Genomic DNA, 24,441 nt, shown 5'->3' with positions numbered 1-24,441 from the left:
CTTTGACCTGGTAAAGGACATAGGACTTTGCTTCTTCCAGTAAAGACTATACGGGGCAGCCCCCCCAGGACTGAGGGAGTGAAGGCAACTCCCTGGCACCCAGAGTTATGTGCTTGATGTCAATGGCCCTGTTGGCCCTTTAAAAGTTCTATTGCTCAATAGAACTACTCCTGCAACTACTCCTGGCATCATCATGGAAGGGGGCGTGGGGGCCGCTCACACTCTCCTACAATACCGATTTCCCATATTCACCCTCCAGTGACTAGTCATAAACATGCAAAATAGGAAGTACACAGATCAGAAAAATCACAAGCTATGACACCAAGATGTCTTTCACCACCTGAAAGAGAGTGCCTTTTCAAAGGGCATCGTTCAGTTTGAGCCACAGCCTCTGTTGTTTTTCACTTTGGGGAGATTCCAGAGCCCTTTGCCCATGCTACAATTAGCTGACAGGCGTAACAGCATGCACGTGAGAAGGTGATGATCTTAGGATCAGCAAGGTTGGGGAGAGGGAAGCTAACGAGAAACTCTTGGAGGTGGAACTGGGCTGTCGGTGCCTGATATAAAGGCTGTCTAGATCTGTCAAAGAAAAGGAGAGGGTGGGCTCTCACCAACCGTTCTGAAGGCTGTAGCTACCAGATCTGGGTTCTTCCTTGCTCTTTCTCAATGTGGTCATTTCTCTTTAAACCCTTACAAAGAAGAAAAATAGATGTGGAAGGGGCTTCAGTGCTGATTTACTAAAACAGCCCTCAATTATCAGATTCTGTGAATGAAAGCCTTCCTTTCTTGTAAGCAGAAGCTATCACTTCTGGTCCTATCCCCATAAGCTAAGTCACACACACACACACAAAAGGTCTACTCCATCTTCTACAGGACAGACCTTCAAATACTCAAGAAGGCTCTCAGCTTTCTCTTCACCGGGCTAAAATGCTGAGTTCTCTAAACTTTCCTCAGCTTCATAAAGTGGGAGCTCCATGTTGTTAGCCATGGCTGTTGTCCTGTTTAGGCAAGGCTGTTGTCCGTCCTGTCATCTATGCGAAGTGGAGATGACAGGGATTGCAAGACAACTCATCTGCAGAAAGGTAGTTTGGGGAAGGCTGACCTAGACTGTCTCTCCCATCTCACAGAAAAGCCAGTCCTCTAGGCAAAGAATGGTGCAAAAGGAAGACTCAAACATGCTGTTTAATGTTATACTTCATATAGCTCAAGCTAGAGTTGAGGCCAATAATGATAAGATGGGTGCCTGCATGTGTACAGTACAAGGTTATACTGCCATTTGATTTCAACAATTTTCCGATGCCTAACTGACTCACACAATAGTGTCTGCATCCAGACAAAAGGGTTTATTTCTTCAAACAGCAAATAAATTAGTAGCGTTGGAAAGGACATCGGTTTGGAACACTTGCTTCTAGCCGTGAGACTACAGTGTCCATGTCAGAAGTAAGAGATGCCTCCAATCATGGCATCTTGTCTTAGGCTATACATTTCAGTTTCCTCCAATAAGAAATACAAGCTGATTACCTGATACTGATGATGCCTTCTCAAATTATCAGCTGCGCGCCTCTAAAAAAGGGAAATGAATAACAGGTAATATAAACTGGATGGAATTTAAAACCATGTATAGCTAAACAGCATTCAGGAACTGACTGCAGCCAAGAAAGGGGCTTTTAATTGTTTGGTCCTGATTTTTTTCCTTCCCAAATTACATTAAATTTTAATTCAGTAGTGTTTTAGCGTTACAATATTTTATGGGCTTTGATTTATACATGCTTTTTTTACCTGTTTATCTATTTGTAAGATAAGCTGCTTTAGGTCCTCTTGAGGAGAAAGGTGGAATAAAAATATCTTAAATCAATCAATAGATAAATAATAAAAAGGTATGAGCTTGCTATCACATTGGAATTTACTTATAGCAACCCTAATAGGGCTTTGGAGGTGAAACTGAGAAATGTAAGTAGTTGTTTGATTAGCTCTGTCTTTAGTCTCTTGGGTTTCCATTATCAAGAAGAGGTTTAAGTGTGCGAAGAAGCCAAGAGCAATGCCGTCAGGAGGCTAGAGTCCATTAAGAGCCTGGACTCCTACCAAGGTCACCCAAGGCAGAATGGTGGCAGGTGAAGAATCAGAATCATAGAGTTTTAAGGGGCCTGTAAAGCCATTAAGCCCAACCTCCTGCTCAATGCAGAAATCCAAATCAAAGCAGATCTGACAGATGGTGGTCCAATTTTATTTTGAATGCCTCTATCACCACCTCTCAAGGTAATTGGTTCCATTGTTGTACTGCTCTAACACTTAAGATGTTTTCCCTAATATTCAGCTGAAATCTGGCTTCCTGTAGCTTGAGTCCATTCTTATGTGTCCTGTGCTCTGGGATGATCGAGAAGAGATCCTGCCCATCCTCTTAATGACTACCTTTCTAGTATTTGAAAAGTGCTAACACATCTCCCCCAGTCTTCTTTTCTCAAGGCTTAGTAATTATTCTCCTAAGTGTACTAATTTGTACTTATCCTATCTATCTATCTATCTATCTATCTATCTATCTATCTATCTATCTATCTATCTATCTATCTATCTATCTATCTATCTATCTATCTATCTATCTATCTATCTATCTATCTATCTATCTATCTATCTATCTATCTATCTATCTATCTATCTATCTATCTATCTATCTATCTATCCATCCATCCATCCATCCATCCATCCATCCATCCACCCACCCACCCACCCACCCTGCCTTTCTCCATGAAAAGGACCCAAGGTGGTTTTCAGCCCAGTGCTCAAGCCTATCAAGATCTTTTGAGTTTTGTTCCTGTCTTCCAATGTATTAGCTATTCCACCCAATTTTGTGTCACCTGCTCTACCTCATCCAAGTCATTAATAAAAAGGTTGAAGAGCTCCTGGTCCAGGACAGAGCCCTGGGGTACCCTACTTGTTATCTTCTCCAAGTTTGAGAAGGAGCCATTGATAAGCACTTTCTGAGAATGATTCTCATATCAGACTAATATTCATCCACCTTCTTCAGGAGTAAAGGGTGCATCAGCAGAAAAGAAGGGATAGTTCCAATGGTGATGAGGGTGGAGCAGCCATTGGGCAGCAGCACTAGCTGAAGGTGATAATGGCAGGGGATTTTTCACACACAATGGTGGTGACACTCAAGATAACTTTTGTTAATATTGCGCAGAAGGAGGCAATGGTAAACTATTACTGAACCTTTTTTTTTCTTTGAAAAGAAAATCAGCTACTGAGGAAGAGCAAAAGACAAGTATGAATAGTTTTGTTGCTAATGATGCACCTAGATTAAAGCTGAAAGGACATCTACTGGCTGAAATGCACAAAGGTGAATGAACAGTCCGATGCTGCACAATATATACGTATAATTGGAGCATGAAACATGAGAAGTCAATGAACTGATGTGGACAGGAATGAGACATGTTCAGTAAGACAGCAATGTGGTTTACTCTGGAAGTGACAAGTGTGGAAGAAATAGAGTGGCTCTAATATTGAGGCAAGATGGAACACAGGCAGTTATGGGCTATAAGCAAGTTATGACTGAGTAATATCAGTCAGACATCTGGGAAAACCCACCAGCATAACCATCATTTCAGTCTATGCTCCAACTACAGAGACTAAAGACGAAATCGAAAGCTTTTATGCAAGCATCCAGAAGGAAACTGATTACATACCAAAACAAGGCATGTTTATAATCATAAGTGACTGGAATGCAGGAAACAAAACAGGCCAAAATGTTGTTGTAAAATTTCATCCTGGATTCAGTAACAAAAGAGGAGAATTCTGCGAAGTCAAGATTCTGTTTATGTCCTTTTGAGAAGAAAGGTGGGGGGAAATATTTTAAATAAAATTAATAAATTAAATTTGAATATGTCCCATAAAGAAAGCTGACCGCCGAAGAATTGATGCTTTTGAATTGCTGGAGGAGACTCTTGAGTGTTCCCTGGACTGCAAGGAGAATAAACCTATCAATTCTAAAGGAAATCAGCCCTGAGTGCTCACTGGAAGGACAGATCCTGAAGCTGAGGCTCCAATACTTTGGCCATCTCATGAGAAGAGAAGACTCCTTGGAAAAGACCTTGATGTTAGGAAAGTGTGAAGGCAAGAAGAGAAGGGGACGACAAAGGATGAGATGGTTGGACAGTGTCATCGAAGCAACCAACATGAATTTGACACAACTCCAGGAGGCAATGGAAGATAGGAGGACATGGCGTGCTCTAATCCATGGGGTTACAAAGAGTCGGACATGACTAAATGACTAAACGAACAAACAAATAAATTAAATAAATTGTCACAAATACACGCTTTAAGCAACCAAACTGTAGATGTGGAAATCACTAAATGGCCAATATAGAAATCTAAGATATTACATTATTTCAAAGAGGAGATGGACAAACTGTATGGTCTCAGCCAAAACTTGACATTAAAACTGAGAGAGAATATTAAAATAGTCCTAATGTCAAAATATAACTTAAACAACATTCCTAATGAGGAACAAAATTGCATTACTAAACTCAATTGACCATGAATCAGGAGAACTGTGGATGGAAACCAGAGATATTATTAGGGGAAGAATGCAAATTCCTGTAATAAAAAGGGAAATATAGACCTAGATGGATGGTGGAAGAAACATTTAAAATAACTAAGGACAGGTGAGAAGCAAAAGTAAAATGTGACAGAAAGGATCAGAATCCTTAATGCAACTTCCAGCAACTGCCACATAGAGACAACGAGAGCTATTAAAATGACCAGTGAAAAGAAATAGAAGAAAATAACAAAAGAGGAAAAACAAGAGATCTTTCCCAGGAAATCCAAGAAAGCAAAGCGAAGTTTAAGCCTAGATTAGGAGTGCTGGAAGACTAACTGGAAAACACATTCTCTAACAAGGAGAAAATAGAGAAGGTGGAAACAGTATACTGAAGGCATGAAGAGGAATGCTACAATGAAGAGCATGCAATTCTTGAAAGTGAGGTGAAAGCTGCTCTAAAAGCACTTGGAAGATATAAATCACCAGGAGTAGAGGGAATACTGATTTCAAGCCACAGAGACAGAATTTATCATAATTCTAACAAACATATGCCAACAAATATTGGAAACAACCAAATTCATCTGCAAACTGGAAGTGTTCGATATACTGTCCACAAGAAAGGATATGCCAAGGAGTATCTATTGGACTATTGTTCTAACTTCTCAAGCAAGCAAAGTGATACTCAAGGTGTTTCAACAAAGACTTTTGCCTTATGTGGAGTAAGAAATGCCTGATGTTCAAAGAAGGTCCTGAAAAAGGAAGAGAGAATCGAGACCATATTGCAAATATCCACTGTCTACTGCAGTGCACCATAGAATTGCACAAGGTCAGTCTGTGCTTTATAAACTACAATAAAGCCTTTCACTGTGTGGATCTTGAATGGATTGTTCTGAAAGAAGTGAGTATGTCCTGATGTGTAACCTATACTATCTACAAGAAGCAACTGTTAGGACAGAACATGGAGAGACAGAATGGTTTCCTATGGGCAAAGGTGTCAGACAAAGGTGCATTTTATCCTCTTATCTGTTTAATCTGTATGCAGAATATATTATATGGAAAGCTGGACTAGATTCAGAAGGAGGAGGAGTGAAAATTGGCCAAATAAGCAATAATTTAAATTATTCAGATGACTCTTTCTTACTGGCAGAAAGCAGCAATGACCTGAAATGATTTCTGGTGAAAGTGAAAGAAGGAGGTGCCAAAGCAGGACTGCAGCTAAATATTAAGAAAATCATGGCAACTGAACTATACAAGTTTAATGCTGACAATGAAGAAATTAAAAAGTGAAATATTTTGTATGCCATCAATTGAAACAGAGTCTGCAGCCAAAAACCAGAGACTCAGAAGGTCAGCAATAGAAGGGCCCATGAAAGGATATGTCACTGGAGATCAAAGCCAAGTTCACCCACATTATTGTATCCCGATTGCTATGTACAGGCTGTCAAAGGTGGACAGTGAAGAAAGGTGACAGGAAAAAAATGATTTCTTTGAAATATGGTGCTGGAGAAGAGCTGTGCAGATACCCTGCACTGCCAGAAAGATGAACAAGTGAGTCCTAGAGCATGTCAAGCCTGAGCTATCTCTGAAGGGAAAAATGACGAAACTGAGGCTTTGGGCACATCATGAGAAGGCAAGGTTTTCTGGCAAAGACAAGAATGATGGAAAAAGTTGAAGGCAGCAGCAGAAGAGGAATGTCAAACGCAGACTGACTTCATAAAGGAAAGCCACTGTCTTGAGTTTACAAGTGCTGGACAGGGCTGATGAGGACAGGAGATTTGGCGATCCCTCATTCATAGGGTCATTGTAAGTCAAGACAACATGATGGCACATAACAACAGCAGCAGCAGCAGCAAAATAGGTAGTAGGTAGCTTCCTTCCTTCCTTCCTTCCTTCCTTCCTTCCTTCCTTCCTTCCTTCCTTCCTTCCTTCCTTCCTTCCTTCCTTCCTTCCCTCTCCCTCTCCCTCTCCCTCTCCCTCTCCCTCTCTCTTTCTTTCTATAAAGAGTCTGCCATATAAATCAACCGTTAAATGTGAGTTTGAAAGCAGCATTAGCAGCAAAATAACGGCCCAGGGCAGACCTATGTTGCCAACCACAGGATGATGGGACACCCCGTGATTTGTGCTCTCTTATTTAATTGGGATCTTGATGAACTACACTGAAGCAGTTACACTGAAGTAAAATTTTCAAATTTGCATTTTCAGCACAACTTAGCTGAAAATGGAAGCCAGTGGATCATCATCCCCATTTGCTGCCACGTCGATTTTGACTTATGGAGACCCTTGTTCAGGGTTTTCTTGGTAGAAGTGGCTTCCCGTTCCCTTCTTCTGAGGGCGCCCTGGGACTATGCAGCTTGCACAAGGCCACCCAGGCTGGCTGTACTTGCAGGAAGCACAGTGGGGAAGAGATTGCTGAGCTACCTGGGCTCCACAGCGAGATAGCTAAACCATGAGCTATCAGTAACTAGTTATTGGGTACAAGGAGTCCAAACTACTTTCTATATAAAGAAATGATCTATCTATTTAAATATAACTCCACATTCAAATGACGGCAAATTAGGGATTTTAACTTTAAAGTTTTAAAATCTGCCAGGGGAATGACAAAAGAATATGAGGTACTATACATTTGAAGAACAACAGCACAGCTTCTGGCATAACATTCTTTTACCTACTGCCAGATAAAACTAGTTTTAGTCAATGAGGTAGTAAAGAACTATGGCTGCTGTCAGTCTCAGTTGGTAAATCAATGGTAGAGAAAACTCTGTCCTTTCTTTCTTAAGCACATTTATGTACAGAGAGAAGCACACATATCACTAGGGATGCAAATTTTTCATTATTTTATTCTCATAGGTGAGAACACACACACAAATTAGAAAATATCCTTTCTGCAGGTTAATCTTATAAGAAAGATTTCTGCACATTGCATTTTGGCACTTTTTGGTGAAAAGTTCCAGAAGTGCTTTTGTGCAAAAATCTTATATTTTGCATCAAAAATGACTCTTTTTTTGGTAGAAAATGCAAGGATTTTTGCTAACACAAAATGCAAGTTTTGGGTGTCCCCCCCTTTCTTCCTTTTGCTAATAGTGTTGTTGATGAAAAACATGCTTGTATGTTGTGCACAATTAAAAAACTGGCATCAGTTGACTATTTTTTTTCATCAGGGTGTTTGAATGTGATGAAGATGAGAACATTGTCTTTCTCTGTTGAGGACAAGAAAAACTGCATTTGTTTTATTCTTACACACCAAGTGATGCCACACATAAGTGCCCAGTAGACACAACCAGTGGTGGGATTCAGCAGGCCAACAAACGGTTCTGCAGAACCAATAATACATTACCTACCGGTTCTGTAGAACTGGTGCGAACCTGCTGAATCCCACCACTGAAACCACCCTTTCTTTCAAACACAGAAGTCTTTTGCAGGTATCTGAATTATATAAAGAGAATATGCAAGATCAAGAGAACGAGCTGCATTTAATCCTGTCAACGTCACCCTGGCATCAACTGGAAACAAATATTTGCAGTGGGAGGTCTTTTTCTACTCATAGAGCAATTTGGAACCACAACTTCTAGCACACACTGCTTCCGCAATTTACTTTATGAATGTAGCAATGTAGCACTTAGGAACAAGGTTCTGGCTCTTATTTTGATGTAGACGGTCAGATATGCTGATGTACTCTATCCAGATGAAATACGGCAATATATTGTAATGCAGCTTTGCACTTCCTCCCTACCCTTGGAAAAATTCATGCAAATAGTCCTGATTGGAGATGCAAACTTATGAAACCTTTGGAGGGGGGGGGAGAGAGAGAAAGAGAAAGAGCATAGCCAGAGGAGGAAAGTTCTTGTGTTGTTTAGTATAAAAACTTGTATGCCAAGATTTCTCCTCCCAGCCATTACAAAAAAATAATACACCAAAACAGAATTACAAAAGCATGAGTGCCTCTTTGTTTGAATCAAAATGCAGCATGGTGGATTACATTACATTATCTAACTTACCCCAATAGTCCCAAAACTTTCCGGTTTCCGTCTAATCTTTTTCCTGCACAGTTGTCTCCACAGCCATCGAATCAGGTACCAGAGAGATTTTGGACTGGGTATAACATTGAAAGGAGTGGGCAGAGTCCCGCCTTCTTCAAAGTAACTCATCCAAAGTTTTGTTCGGGCAAATTTCCATTCAATGTCTGCATGATCCTGAACATAGGAAACAAGAAATAGTCCTGCCTTTATACTGGAGAAGTCTGTTCAACTCCTCTTCTTGTTTTTAAATGTGGATTCTTTTTTTAAAAAAAAATTCCATCAGGCATTTTAAGGATTAATCTCTGCAATTTTACATTGTTTGTTTTGATTTGAATGCTGGTATGTTTTGTTTTTATCTTACATGAATTATCTTTAATCAACACATTATTGTGATTATATCTGTGAGATTTTTTTATTGTATGCTGCTTGCAAAAATATTTCTAAAGTATTATTAATCAAGAAAATGAATAAAATAAAACATCTAAAAACTGACGAGGCGAGCCATTTGCTATTGATCAGTGATGAATTTAACATAAACACGATTTAAGGTGCAATAGAAATGTGTTGTGAAATTATACCTTCTTGATCTGCCTTTTGACTGATCAGGAGCATCTCTGTTTTACCTGGATTAAGTTTTAGTTTAATCCAGGCAATTAATGATTTCAAACACTGACCTAGAGTTGAAACAGCTTCCTTGGATTTAGATGGCAAGAAGAGATAAAGTTGGGTGTCCTTTGCATAATGATGACACCAAACCCACAAACTCCATTGTCTTGGTCTCCAGTGGCTAGAGTGTCAAGCAGGAATCCACCAGCACCATCTTCTGAGCTCTCTCCTCCAGGAAGGATAGGAAGGACTGGATCCACAGTAAAACAGCACCTCCACGTCCCATCCCAGGGAAACAGGCCAGAAGGATACAATGGTTGGTGGCATTCAATGCCACTGAGAGCTCCAGCAGAACCAGCAGGGATATATTCCCCCTGCCCAGTTCCTGGTGTAGGTCCTTGACCAAGGCAACCAAAGTAATTTTTATCCCATAACCAGGCCTGAAGCCAGATTGAAATGGATGTAGATAATCCATCTCATTCAGGATCCCCTGGAGCTGAGAAGCCACAACCTGCTCCAGTACCTTCCCCAAGAATGGAATAGTAGAAACTGGTCAGTAATTATTTGGTGTTGTGGAAAATGGAAAACTTGAGAAGGGGATGGAATAGAGTAGCTGAGTTTATTTTCCAAACAGTTTTTGCAAGTCTGGTTCATCTGACGTAATTTCATTCTCAGCTAAAAATTTACCATCAAAAGTAGGGATGCAGCCTGTGCTGGATGGGGTTATATTTCCTCTAAAACAGGTAAAACAAGTTAGGCAAGCTCAGTGGATGGCATATGGGAGAGTGTAGCAGAAAAAGAAGCGAAAGAAACTACAGATAGAGCAAAATATATTAAAAGGAGGAAAGAAGATGACAGAGGCATACATGACATTTTTCTTGCCCATACAGTAAAGAGCAAGGGAAGAAACCAGGTGATACTAGAGTTAGAACATCCAGAAGAGAAGCAAATGTATACAGAAAAGATGTTGAGATTGAAGAAGAAGTTGACTAGTTAGGAAAAAATCCACAGTGACTTTTACATAATTTGGCATGTTTTGGAAATGGGAACTCTCAGCAAGTATGTGTTTTCTTCCCCTTGAGGTTAAATTGGGGGCTGAATTTAGTACCAGTATTGTGTATTAGGTGTTAAAAGCCAAACAGTGTGTAAAACTACTCTTACTCTATTTAGCACCTGCTGCAGAAATAGCTGGAATTCCAGCACTTGCAGGAACATTCAGTTGCTCATTCCTGCTTTGTTAGAGGCTAGACCATATCAAGGTGCACCTCATCTTGTAAATATGCCTTACTGATTATTTTCTAGAGGCTGACATTTTAGTGAACCGACAGAAATTACTTTCAAAATAAGCACGAAGGAAAACTAGGAACTTACAGCAATGAGTTGGTAGGAATTGTTCATCATGGCTATCAACATATTGAGCAACACAACCAGCGATATGACATTGTATGTTCCAAACATGGTGGCCCCAACGAATTCAGTGAATTCATGCCTTGCTTTAACATTAGTTACATAAAGGTTGATAAGTCCAAAAACAGACCAAAACAGTGACTGGAGGGTTTCAAATAAACTGGAGGGGGGGGGGGAGGGGGAGGAGGACAGAGAGAGAGAGAGAAAAAAAACGTTGTTACTTGCATTGTTAGACCATATGCAGATAAACTGTTGAAGAAAACAGGAGATGGCAAAAGACAAAGTTGCTTTTTCCATTTGCATTCCCTATGTTACCACATTGGCTGGGTAGCTTTTGAAATGCAAACTGAGATTGGTACATAAAACAGTGACTGTGGCTGAAACTAGATGTCAAATACTTGGACTGTGACAGCAAAAAAAAAAAAAAAAAAAAATATCAAAGTTCTTCCCCCCCCCCCCCCAAATTACATGTATCCCAGCATCATCAACTATTCATGTGACGGAATCCAAAGAAACAAAACAAAACAAAAAAGGCAAATACATGGGGAACCTTAAAGACTAACCATTATATTTTAATGTAAGCTTTCGTGGACACGTCCACTTCGTCAGACATTAAGAGACAGCATGAAATGCATATGAAATATCAGTTGCACATTCTAAATGTTCATTGGTTACATGCAGTAACTGGCGCTATGCTTGTTTTACAGGCCTGTTGTAAAACCGCTTCGAGAAGACAGAAAACAAAAGTGAAGTGGTTTTAAAACAAACGCCACTCTGAGAAATGCAAAATACAAAAATGCATAGCACAAATAGTATGCAAAATCTAGTCAAAGCACTAAAGCATAATAATTCATTTAAAGAAAATCACACACAAGTGGCTAGTTATGGAGGGAAAGCCTGCCTGAAGAGAAAGGTTTTTGGCTGCTTGTGGAAGGACAGCAAAGATGGGGCCAGACTAGCTTCCTGTGGGAGGGAGTTCCGAAGTCTCGGAGCAGCCACAGAGAAGGCCCTCTCCTGTGTCCCCATCAGAGGCACCTGTGAATGTACCAAGACTGAGAGAAAGAGCTCTCCTGATGATCTTAACACCTGAGCCAGCTCATAAAGGGAGACACAGTCCTTGAGACAGCTTAAACTCCAGCTGTTTAGGGCTTTATAGATTAAAAGAGCCTCGTGGCACAGTGGTTAAAACGCTGTACTGCAGCTAAAACTGTGCTCACGACCTGGGGTTCAAATCCCAGGTAGCCGGCTCAAGGTTGACTCAGCCTTCCATCCTTCCGAGGTCGGTAAAATGAGTACCCAGCTTGCTGGCGGGGCAATGTGTAGCCTGTATAATTAAAAATTGTAAACCGCCTGGAGAGTGCTTGTAGCGCTATGGGGCGGTATATAAGTCCAATAAATAAATAAATAAATAAATAAATAAAAGCAGCACTTTGAATTTTGCCCTGAAGGTGATCAGTAGCCACTGGAGCTGCTGTAATTGGGGGCGGTGGCAGTATATGGTCCCTATAACAAGTCCCAGTCAGCAATCTAGCTGCTGCATTTTGGACCTGTTGAAGTTTCCTGACACTTTCCATTGGCAGCCCCACACAGAGTGCATCACAGTAATCCAGCCTGGAAGCAATAAGGTCATGTGTCACAGTGGCCAGATCAGATCTCTCAAGAAATGGCCATAGCTGCCACACTAGTTTTAATTGCACAAGTGCACCTCTGGTCACTGCAGAGACCTGGGCTGAATGAATCATTACTCATTGAATTTACTTCCACAGCAGATGTTTACATTGGACAGAGGAAATTTGTAGGATGATGATATCAGAAGATGAAATTTTGCTATAGGTTATGGAGAGAAAGAACTTAATCAGTGCAGACAATTTGGTTGGCAGCTTCGTGTTTAAAATAACGTGTGTCCTTTCTACTTCTATTGAATTTTGTGCCTAAAATAGCTGCTGGAGACTTAACATTAAATCTGTCTTTATACACTACTTAAGAATTCATCAAGGAAAAAAATATAGATCTGTAAAATTGTCCACAGAACTACATGAGTAAAAATCAGTAACTGGATTTGTTTGTTTTCTTTCCCTGCTGTAGAATATGAGTACAAACGATGCTAGAGAGAAATGTTTTAGTTTGTAAAGTATAATTTGTAAATATTGGATAGCATGAAGTAGAATCAATTTTAAAATTTGTAATGTACCTTAGGCAGCATAGACTAGCAGTATGGATTATGAGAACACAAACAACAGACTTTGGCAATGTTTGTTAAAACTTAAGCCTTCAAATTTGAAACCATCTGGAGCCCATGGTACTCCAGTGGGGCAATTATCTACAACAAATTCTTTTATGAAAGCTACTTTTCATGACAGAGTCACTACATACGGTTAGCGGTGGTAAAGCTTATTGCATACAGCTGTTTGCATCAAATACCTGCCATGTGAAAAATGGAAAAGGACAGGGTGCTTACCTTAACTGTGGTTCTTTGAGTGGTTATACATACATTGGCTTCTGTACGTGTGCAAACACTGCCCACTGCACTTTCCAGAGCTTTAGCCTCAAGTCTTCTTTCCCCCGTTTTTACTGCACATGCTCTGCCCATTTATCGCAGTCCCAATGTGTTTGCCACAAATATATATATATTGTATTTGGTGGGACAAAGTTGGGGACATGTGTGCCTTTTTATATGACCAGTCAGAGTAATCTGTCCTTTGTTGTGGTGCCTGTGATTCATATAATTGGGTGACTAACAAGGTCACTTACTGGAAGTGCGTTGCCATGCCAGAATTGAAGACAGACCTGTTCTATCAAATAATCCATACCTCTGAGCCTTCGAATCCATTCTATAGTGATTTATAAAGGTCAAAGATTGAGACCATTTTACTGCTCTGCAAATGATCCCTCTCATGAAGGCTGTTGAAGAAGCCAACAATCTAGCTGAATGACATTTGATATTCGATAGCAAATTAATTTTTGTGATGTTGTAAGACACTCTTATATTAATCACCCATTAGGAGAAACTTTGTGAGGATACTGAATAGCCTTTCTTAGGTTCTTGACAACATATAAAAAAATTCAGATGTTTTTCTAGAGCCCTCTTCATGTCTAAGGCATGCAATGCCTTTCTAAATCATTCTGTGGTGATTTGAAGTTGGTCATATCAGTGGAATATGAAATGAGGACACCACCTTTGGGATAGAAGAAATGTCAGTATATAATGTTACCTTATCTTTGCTAAATAGTATGTAAGGAAGATTGTACAAATTTCAGTGGCTCTTCTTTCTAGAAGTAATAACAATGAGGAATTAACCTTTGATCTGTTTTTGCCATAGGTTCAAAAGGACTTTCCGCAAAGACCAAGTACAGTAGCTGGAGATAGTTTTGTACCAGGGTAAGTATTTTTCAAATCTTTTAAGAATTTATTCAAAATTGAATTTTTAAATAACTGCAACAATGGGCGATGTTCAGGTTTGTGTGCTACTACTGCAGCTAAGTAAACCTTTAAATATGAAACCGACAATCATAATTGTTTGGGCTCGATAGCTCAGTGAGTTAAGTATCTGGCTCTGGAACCAGAGGTTCAAGTCCCCACTGTGACTCCCAGAAGAGGCGGACTATGTGGGCTTGGACAAGGCATACAGTCCCAGAGCAACCCCAGAAGAAGAAAATGGTAAACCAATACTCAGTACCTTCTACCTAGAAAAGGTAAAGGTTCCCCTTGACAATTTGTCCAGTTGAGTCCGACTCTAGGGGGCGGTGCTCATCTCCGTTTCCAACCCATAGAAAAGAGTTGCCATAATTCAGAATTGACTTGGAAGCACAAAATTATTACAATTGCTTTAAGTGCAGGAGAAATTTAAGAGTGGCTTGTAGCAACAGCGGAATACCATTCTCATTGACTGATAATGCATGTTCTGTAAATTTTTTCCACTTGTATTCACATAACCATTTAGTACATGGTTTTCTTGCTTGTTGCAAAATGTGTTTTATTGGTGAATTATCCTCCATGCACTCACTTTCAGTTGGTCTACGTCCGAGTGTTGTACTGATCCCTTCTGACATGTTAGAAGATTGTGGCACAGTGATAACTTCATCCTGTCTTTTGCCATCAGCAACAGAGTGATGAACTAAGGCTGACATGGCCACCATGGAGATATTAAAATTACATCTGATTTGTCTTACTTGATCTTTACTATTGCGATCTGAATCATCAAAAACGGGAAAGACGTATACATCAGGCACCAGTTTCAGGAGATTGTGAATGCATCTCCCAGAAAATTCTTTCCTTTGTTCATCCATGAACAATACATTTTGCATTACCTATTATTGTAAGAAGTGAACACATCTACTTCTGGCACTCCCCAACTGTTTACGAGCAGTGCATAAACTTACCGAGGCAATTCCTACTTGTGTGCCTGCATTAGTGTTCCTCTCAAGGAGTCTGCTTACTGACTGTTGTCTCTGGTGACTTGAACTGCTATTAGAAAAATGTGCTTCAAAATGCACCATTCTGACAGAAGGTGAAGAAGACTCATTTATTTTGATCCTCCCCGCTTGTTTTACAGGCAATCCTGTTGGGTTTTGTTGCTGTTTGAGCCATTTCCCCAGGTATCATGTTTTCAATATTGCTTTGCATATTGCCAGGAGCTCTAGAAAACTGATATGATGATCCTTCTCCCGAGGTATCCGTATCATACGTACCTTTTTCTTAGGCAATGTATTCACCTTCTGGTTTGGGTTGCATCTGTCACTATAAGAACAGATGGTTGCAGCAGACAAAAGGGTATTCCCATCTTGAGATGTCTCCTCTTCATACACCATCTTAGATGTCTTGTCAGATGTGATGATAGAATAAGTCTTTTGAAGTACAAATCTCTTTTTTCATTCTAACTTCTGAGATAATATGCTTGCAGAGGTCTCATTCTCAGCTTGGAACACTGTACATAACATACTACTCGTACTACTGTCATCAATGCCATTGAGTGCAATAATCTCTGTATTACATGCACTGTTGATGCTGGGGAAAAGCACACATTCTCATCATAGTGTATTTCTATTTATTCTTTCTTCTAGTGGATAAGCTCTTGCTGTAATCAGATTGAGGACAGCATCTATATATTGAATGATCTCACAGGATACTAGATGATATTTCTTTAAATTTACTTTCAATCTGAGATCTGACATAATTCAAAGTGAGAAGTTCACATTCTCTGCCAGAGTGTTCTGAATGTTTGCCACTAATAACCAATCATCTGTGTATGGGAAGATGGTTATCCCTCTCATTTGTAAGTAAGATACTACCTGTGACGTACATTTTGTGAACATTCTTGGACTGCTGATAGACAAAGAGACTTCAAATTTGTAAATATTTTGACTCAGTGCAAAACAAAGGATACAAGAATGCTCTAGTCTTATGGAAAAGTGAAAATAAACATCCTTTAAATCTGTTGCTGCAAAACCATCTCTCTGCTTCAGCAGTGGCAAATTTGTTTTTGTGTGTTACATATTTGTTGACTTCTCTTAAGCCTAGAATTGGGCATAAACCTTAATCTTTTTTCTGTGCTATAAAATATCAGGAGTAACAGACAATGTCTTTGGATCTTCCTGGTACTTGTACTATAGCATCTTTTTCTAGCAATGTTGCTATGTCCTCCTTGAGAACACTTGATTGTTTGGTAACTTAAATATAACTTGCAGGGGAAAGTCTTTCAAACTCTATTGCATAACCATGGGCTACAAATATCAGCACCCATATATTGGAAGTGATGATGAGACAGATGTTTATGCATGGTGCAAATGTTGTATTGTACATTAATGAAGTAGTTGAGATTGGTGAGTGAGCTAAACCAATATTTTTGGTCTTGGTGTCAATTAAGTCAAAGACACTGGATTTTTTTTAATCTTTCTTTTTTTTGAAGATGATGATTGTATTTACCATACCTACTCTGTGGATTATACAATATTGTTGTGCTGTTGAATAAGCTCTTGGGCCTGTCTAATGGTGCTTTCTTCCTCTGTTATTGATAACGTCTTCTCCAGTATGGTTTATATTGTGTGGTGTTTGACACTAAGCATTCCAAATCATTCTCTTGTTGTTTTCATAAAATCCATAAGATCATCTGTTTTTATGCTAAAGAGACCCTCCCTCTCAAAATTGAGAGCTTCTATACAAGACTTGAGTCTTCTGACATCTCTGCCATTCTAAGCCATGTGATAAAGATGAGAAATGCTGCTATAGACTTATCTACGCACTCTGCCACATGATGTGCTGAATGTATTTGGTGTGCTGCCTAAAGAGTAGGCCTCTTGTTGGAATGACATTGCTAGTGATTTCTTATTTTTTGCAAGACTAGATATTTTGTTGTTGTTGTTTAGTCATGTCTGACTCTTCATGACCCCATGGACCAGAGCACGCCAGGCCCTCCTGTTTTCCACTGCCTCCTGAAGTTGGGCCAAATTCATGTTGGTAGCTTCAATGACACTGTCCAACCATCTCGTCCTCTGTTGTCCCCTTCTCCTCTTGCCTTCATACTTTCCCAACATCAGGGTCTTTTCCAGAGTCTTCTCTTCTCTTCTCATGAGATGGCCAAAGTACTGGAGCCTCAGCTTCAGGATCTGTCCTTCCAGTGAGCACTCAGGGTTGATTTCCTTCAAAATGGATAGGTTTGTTCTCCTTGCAGTCCAGGGGACTCTCAAGAGTCTTCTCCAGCACCACAATTCAAAGGCATCAATTCTGCGGTTGTCAGCCTTCTTTATGGTCCAGCTCTCACTTCCATTCATCGCGACTGGAAAAACCATAGCTTTGACTATGCGGACCTTTGTCGGCAAGGTGATGTCTCTGCTTTTTAAGATGCTGTCAAGGTTTGTTGTCGCTTGCCTCCCAAGAAGCAGGTGTCTTTAAATTTTGTGGCTGCTGTCACCATTTGCAGTGATCATGGAGCCCGAGAAAGTAAAATCTGTCACTGCCTCCATATCTTCCCCTTCTATTTGCCAGGAGATGATGGGACCAGTGGCCATGATCTTTTTTGATGTTGAGCTTCAGACTATTTTTGGCACTCTCCTCTTTCACCCTCATTAAGAGGTTCTTTAATTCCACCTCACTTTCTGCCATCAGAGTGGTATCATCTGGATATCGGAGGTTGTTGATATTTCTTCTGGCAGTCTTAATTCCAGCTTGGGATTCATCCAGTCCTGCGTTTCGCATGATGTATTCTCATAGCTCCCTGATAGTTTGAGTCTCATAGGTGCAGCTGCTGATGAATATTTTTTTCTACCTAAAAAAGATCTAATTTTCTGCCTTCTCTTATTAGCTAGTGTTGTTATAATCTCCCTCTATTATTTGCTTGAGTTGTTTCTACTATAATTAGGTTTGGCATTATATGTATCTTCCTCTTTACTCTGTACAGATTTTCTATGCACCTTGATTTTGGTGGTATTTTCACCGGGTTTTGCCAAGACTGTGTTATTAAATCCACTAATGTTTCTAGCATTAACATTTTTACAAGGAATATTTGATTGTTTTCTGCATTTGTGTGAATACAGATTTATTTATTTTTTGTGGATTTTGTCATACTTTTAATTAAAACATATGATGTAAGTTCTTCAAGTGGATATCCTGGCCCAATATCTCCTACGTCTGAATCAGGTGAAGATATCAAAAGTGACTATGATATCCATTTTGCTCATTTTCTGAATCTGAAATATAATTTTCTGTGCCTTTGTTTTCTGCAAGTGTTCCTTTTGGCTGTGATTCCTTTGATATGAGTACCGTGTTAAGTGCCAAAGCCAAAACCTGGCATTGTGCAAATCCTGGGGGGAGGTAAAAAATTTGGACTTGGTGGAGGTAAAATAATGGAGTGTGATGCTGTGGCTTGCAAAATCACTGTTGATGTGGTGTTAGATTTCAAAGCAGATACCAGTTGTTAATCAGTAATTGAAAGCTGGTATTTTTATGGCAATTTTGATACTGACATATCAGAAGAATGAGTAGATTCTGATCAAGTTGATCTCTTTTTACTTCATTGTTTGCTAGGTGATAGAGACTTCTATTCCAACTATGTTCCTGTTTGGTAGTGACTTCTCTTTTTATTTTTTATTTTTCCCAACCATTTATTCATATATATCTAAACATGCAAACTTAAAAACACTAAGGATCTAACAATAATAAACAAAAACATTACAACTAAACATCCATCCTTCCTCTGGGGATCAGAGATTTCATTGTCGTCTGGTCATCTGTCATCAAAGGCTTCTGGTGAGCACTGATTCACTATAGTGACTTCTCTTTTTAGACTGGCTTGTCTGATATCAATGCCGTGGGGATTGTCTTTTTCTTTCTTTCTTTCTTTCTTTCTTTCTTTCTTTCTTTCTTCCTTCCTTCCTTCCTTCCTTCCTTCCTTCCTTCCTTCCTTCCTTCCTTCCTTCCTTCCTTCCATTCCTTTGATTGATTGATTGATTGATTGATTGATTGATTGATTGATTGATTGATTGATTGACTGATTGACTGAGGTGGGGTTCTCTGATCCTGATCTCATGGGGATCTGTCTTTTGAGTGTAGTCTGCTTTCTCTGTAAGACACAGGAGATGGCCAGCCCATATTTTTGTACAAGTAAAGTGGTGGGTAGAAAAATGGTACAAAGTATGGATCTGTATGATAGTGAATACACTGAGGGGGATCTTGAGTGTGGTGAATGCTGGCATGATGTCACGTTCTCAATCTCAATTCTTTTCTCCATATTGCAGATTCTGGAGGAGCTGTGGCAGGATCTTGTGCAGGTGACCTTCTTGGAGTTGACGGTCTTGGTGAAAACAGTGGTATGCTTTGTAGAGATGGGCTACATAGCTCTTCATTTCAAATCAAACCAACATTTTGATTTTTTTTTTCTTGTTGGTTTACTGCAGATTCATTTATCTGCAATACCGCTATTGGCTGTGCCTGAGGTTTTAAAAGCTTATCTTTCTTTATAGCTTTTTTGTTTTTGACATGTCTGAGTTAAACATGGGGATGAATTTTTAAAAAATGGATCGCAATATTCTTGAAAAATCACTGATTGGTTAAACATTTGTCCCTTCATATTCATCAGTTCCAGAGACCCCAATGAATATGAAGGGATGGATATTTCCACATTTTTATTTGTCCCCCATTCTGCCTACGGGCCTGCCAATCAGCTGATTAGTGGGCAGAGAGGCAGCCACCCATCCCCACAGCCTATCCTCTGTCCCTTTCCCCTCCCTACCTTAGTTGCTGCCGCCATCCACCACTGCCTGGTGCTGCTGTCATCTACTGCCGTCTGCTGCCACCGCCATCCATCGCTGCCCATTGTGGTGGCCTCTGTACCCATGACCTGCCATAAAGGACACTGGCTGCCCTTTGCAAAGATGGTGGCTGTGACTTCTTTTAGGGCAGGGAAGTTGCAACTGCCATCTTTGCAAAGGGCAGCCTGGATTCCCCTAGTCTGCCTTAAGGGAATCCAGGCTGCCCTTTGCAAAGATATGCTGCAGCCACCATCTTTGCAAAGGGCAGCCTAGATTCCCTTATGGGAGGCCACAGCGGCGGAGGCCATCGCAGCAAGTGGTGCTGGATGGTGACTGCAGAGGCTGCTGTGGCACAGGCCTCCGTGGATGGCGGTAGCAGCAATGATGCAGACTGAGGCAGCCAAGGTAGGGAGGCCACTGGGGTAGTGGAAAGGGGGCAGGCTGTGCGGGTGGACGGTCAGCTTTTTTTTAGACACCCTCATGCACCAATGAATATATTTGTGCTTCATCAGTTCATGGGAAGGATTTCATGCTTTGTCATCTTTGACGGATCATGAAGCATGACGCCTTTTGTCCCCATCTCTAGTCTGAGCTTATAATAGTAGAACTACTTCATTTTTTAATTCTGAGAGTCAGTCTTTGTTGCTGACTCTGAGACCACTTTTGAAGTTTATGGACCAGCATTGTCTTTTGATGTTATTGTGTCTTCTTGAGTTGGTGTTTTTTAAGGTGCAGATTTCATTACTTTTTCTTTTTCTGGAATCTGCTTTACTGTTTTTTTTAAAAAATAATTTATTATTTTTAAACTACTAGGAATGGGGTAGGGAATACAAAAGGTAAAAGGGAGTGCAGGGGATGGAAAAAAGGTTTGAGGATAGGAGAGCACAGAGTATACAATCATCCACTCTATTCATATTAAGTATGCATGCCTCTGATCCATTCATTTTCCAGTCCAAAAATATCTTTGTATTCTTATATATATATAAGAATACAGTCTGCATCATATATATATATATATATATATACTATTTGATTATCCTCTAAATATCAGCTTATATTCATATTTTAATTTAAGTCTAAGTTATTCCAACTCTATCAAGAAATCGAGACCAATTATAAAATACATCCCCTCTTTCATTTTCCTTCTGCCATAGACATATCAGCCTATCTGGAAAGCTATCCATTTCTGGTACTTCCCATATTTTCTCAGTACCTTTTTCCCATTTCTGTGCCTCTATTTTCTTGCAATTTTGGGGAGATAAAATTAAATCCAAGATAGTAGTCTGATTTTTGAAATCACCTTTTCCGACTATTATAACTGGGTATCCCACATGGCCACTTCTAATCCCCTCTATGTTACCAACCATGTTACCTGGCATCTCTCTCAATAAAAACTGTTCTGGAGTTTCAATTTCATTCAATTGCTATTTAGCCTCTAGTGGTTTCCCCTTCATCAGGCCTTCTATCTGTCTAAGTTTCTCACTATCTGCTGAAAACCTCTTATTATTGTCATTCATATGGTAACCAGCCATTCTTTGTCTGGCAACATTCCCACTAAGTATGTCCTCCCCCTCCTTTTCCCAAAATTATCACAGTGTTCTCAGAATCCACACAGTCCAGCCAAAAGAGGGTCCAAAGTAAGCATCAAACAGGGAACCAGTCTCTCCTAAAAAGAAAAACCGTCGTAGTCCTGTAATAACTCCAGATCTGATTTTCTTCGGTCCTCCGTCTGTTCTGTTGAGCTCCTCTCGCTGATCAGCTGATAGTTTACTGTCGTTTCCCGTGGCTTTATTCTTCCTTCCAAAACCAAAGACGCTTCTGTTATCAAAGTCCCATTCGACTGGCTTCTCCCACTCTTCAGTCTATGTTGCCACGCTCATGATTCATCGCCTATTTTTTTATTCCGAAAAGCCTGTGCCTCCTGCTCCAAAGATTAGGTTTTATTTTCAAAGTCCACTCAGCTAGTAAGGAAAGTCCAGATTGCACAGCATTGACAAGATTTCAGTCCCTGTTGAGTAGTATTTCCTCTGGGATTTTTTTCCAGAAACACAAAGTTTTTCTTGCAGTGTATCTAAATGACCTTGGCCAGCTTGCTAATTATACACTTGCTATTTATCAGACAGTTCGCTTTGGGAAAAAAAAAAGCTGGCATGCCGGCTCGCCGCTTCCTCTCTCCTTTTGGTCAGGTATTTTCACTTTAGTTTCTTCAACATATTAATGAGGTTATTCATAAATCAAAGGCTTACTTTGCTGTTGTTTCTGTTCTCCTTCCTCGGGAAATTGGGGGTGGAGTTTTCTCACAGCTTTCTGCCATAAGATATGGCCTCCCGTCTCCGGTCTGTGCATGGGTGAATTTTCAGAGGGAAGAAAGACCCGGTTGCTGCCAAATCTTCTACATTCTGGGCTCACCTGCTTGAGGGTACCTCTCCTGGTCCCCCCTTCCGTCCCCCCCTTTCTAGGGGGACGACAGACTGGACGGTTCCAGTTTTCCCCAGAGCTGTTCACCGGGTGCTGCTGGCTTCACTGCAGTCAAGCTCCGCCCCCCTGGAATCTGCTTTATTGTTAACTGTTTGGCTGTGGTGATTTTATTAAGAAAAACTGTATCTTTTAAAGACTTTTCCAAAATATAAGATCTTAAGCAGGACTTACGATTTCTCAAAGTCACTTTAGTAAATCCTTTACAGATTGTACAACTTTTAACTAAATGAACTTCTCCTAAACAGAATAAACATTGGTCATGCCTATCTGCTTGAGGCATTTTGGATCTACAACCAGATCAGTATTTGATTAAGGCCGCTAAGTCATAAATTGTTAAGTTTCAATTGTTGAATAAGGAAGAAGGGGAGGGAGTAAAGGAACCAGGAAACATGTTTAAACTCTCTTCCCCCCCCCTTTTTTTTAAAGATAAAAGACAAAAACATGTTTTGTGTTCTGGAGTCAACCAAGGATGCTGTTCCTATGATGGACAAAAAGTGACTGAGGTAAACAGGTGGCGCATTTGTAGTAGAAGCAGGGAAAAGAAGACTCAAAGTTAAAGCTCTGGAAAGTTCTGTGGAGAATGTTTGCACAGGCACAGAACCAAACTGTGTGAATTATAGAACAGTGACAAAGAACTATGTGTCTTTCTTCTGTCTTTGTCCGGTTTTATGTGCAGAATTCACAAATAACTCTGTCAGGAAAGCCGAATGTTGGCACTGACATAGACGGTCACACTTTCCTTCATACACAAACTCATCATGTATAAAGTTTACTGCCTGAAAGGCAATCGTGTAGCCTGAGCATTCGGCAGCTATTAATCATAATATTTACATGATAATCCCAGGAGCAAAGCAAGCGGCCTTCTGATCAGCGGTAGCTGGGGGATAGCAGCTGCAACTCCCAACATTTGTCAACACTGGCTATGCTGGCTGGGGCAGAGTGGAACTGTGGTCCAGCAAACACCTGGAGGGCTGCCCTTTGCTCACTCCTGTGATAAACAAAAGTTGGCATATTCTTCCAACCCCACCAACAGAATGAATGATGGCTCAGTAGCAACAATTCCATGAACAGGAGACACATTATGTCAAAAAGTAACCTTGCTAATCCGTTCTAAAATGTGTCATGACATTTGAGAACATCTCGGCTATTCAGAGGAAGATCTAAATAATCTAAGCCTCCAGACATTTCTGATGCAATTAGTTCATATTCTTACTTTGTGTCAAAGGGTTGTTATGTCCTCGACTTTTCAGCACTGGTATATTGACATCTAGCAATGTGTATCTGGAAAAATAATCTTAATTCTCCAGGCAGTTTTCTAACGACAAATCAGTGTAAAGGTAAGCAGAATACTGTGCAACATAAAGAGAATGCTTTGAAATATTTTAAACTGGAAATGTCAACTTACGTTGAAAATGCATTGTTTTGGTTTTCACACCGTATCCCTTTGCAGCGGTTTGGTTCATTTGTTTCGTAATAGAAATATAGCTGGTTCAGTCCATTTGCAAAAGCTAGCAACACAAGGCAGTAGATAAATAAAAATTTTAAAATGTCCAGAAGCATTCTTCCAAGGGAGATCTGCAGGGGTCCCAGGTGGGAATTTGCAGTGAATAATGAGATCAAGCGGAGTGAACTGAAAATGTTTGCGATAGCAAACAGTGCCTCAGCTACCAAAGTTGGGTGCCACATATCCCAGCTCTGTCTTGGGAGAAGCCCACTGTACTGAAAAGAAAAGAACAAGGCAATGTTAAGGAGATTTTTTTCCCTTCTAGTGGAAAAAACACTTGTATGTACTCATTCAGTTTTACTTGTACGTACTTCAGTACGACTATGATCCAAGGCCATCCTGCACTAAGCAACACTTGTATTTATTTATTTATTTATTTATTTATTCATTCATTCATTCATTCATTCATTCATTCATTCATTCATTCATTCATTCATTCCATGCCTATCTGGACTACTCGTTCACTCTAGGTGGCTTCCAATATAAAATAAAACAATAAAACACAAGAATATACATAACCCTTTTACTTGCTGCTTCGCTACAAGTAGTATACTGACACTCTGGGTACAGTTCGGGGTCCCCCCATCCCAAAAGGGACAGCAAATAGTAGAAACAAGGGCCTCAGTTATCAAATTGATGAGTCACATTTC

General features: G+C 40.1%; 1 protein-coding gene across 11 annotated transcripts in view; it reads right to left on the bottom strand.

Moving 5' to 3' along the window:
* The window catches only part of TRPC4 (transient receptor potential cation channel subfamily C member 4), a 309,107-nt gene that overhangs the window by 11,386 nt on the left and 273,280 nt on the right, over positions 1-24,441 (bottom strand). For 10 of the 11 annotated variants that reach the window (XM_078386691.1, XM_072991667.2, XM_072991669.2 and 7 more), the window contains 4 exons: positions 23,693-24,006; positions 10,531-10,726; positions 8,533-8,727; positions 1,522-1,563 (listed from right to left, as the gene is read on the bottom strand). In XM_078386691.1, the coding sequence (XP_078242817.1) occupies positions 1,522-1,563; positions 8,533-8,727; positions 10,531-10,726; positions 23,693-24,006 (747 nt within the window). The remainder of the gene's footprint in view (positions 1-1,521; positions 1,564-8,532; positions 8,728-10,530; positions 10,727-23,692; positions 24,007-24,441) is intronic. The other variant, XM_078386692.1, reaches the window with a different exon arrangement.

This window comes from Pogona vitticeps, chromosome 2 (assembly GCF_051106095.1).
Source record: "Pogona vitticeps strain Pit_001003342236 chromosome 2, PviZW2.1, whole genome shotgun sequence".
Lineage (NCBI taxonomy): Eukaryota > Metazoa > Chordata > Lepidosauria > Squamata > Agamidae > Pogona > Pogona vitticeps.
This window is presented reverse-complemented; position numbering and strand designations above follow the sequence as displayed.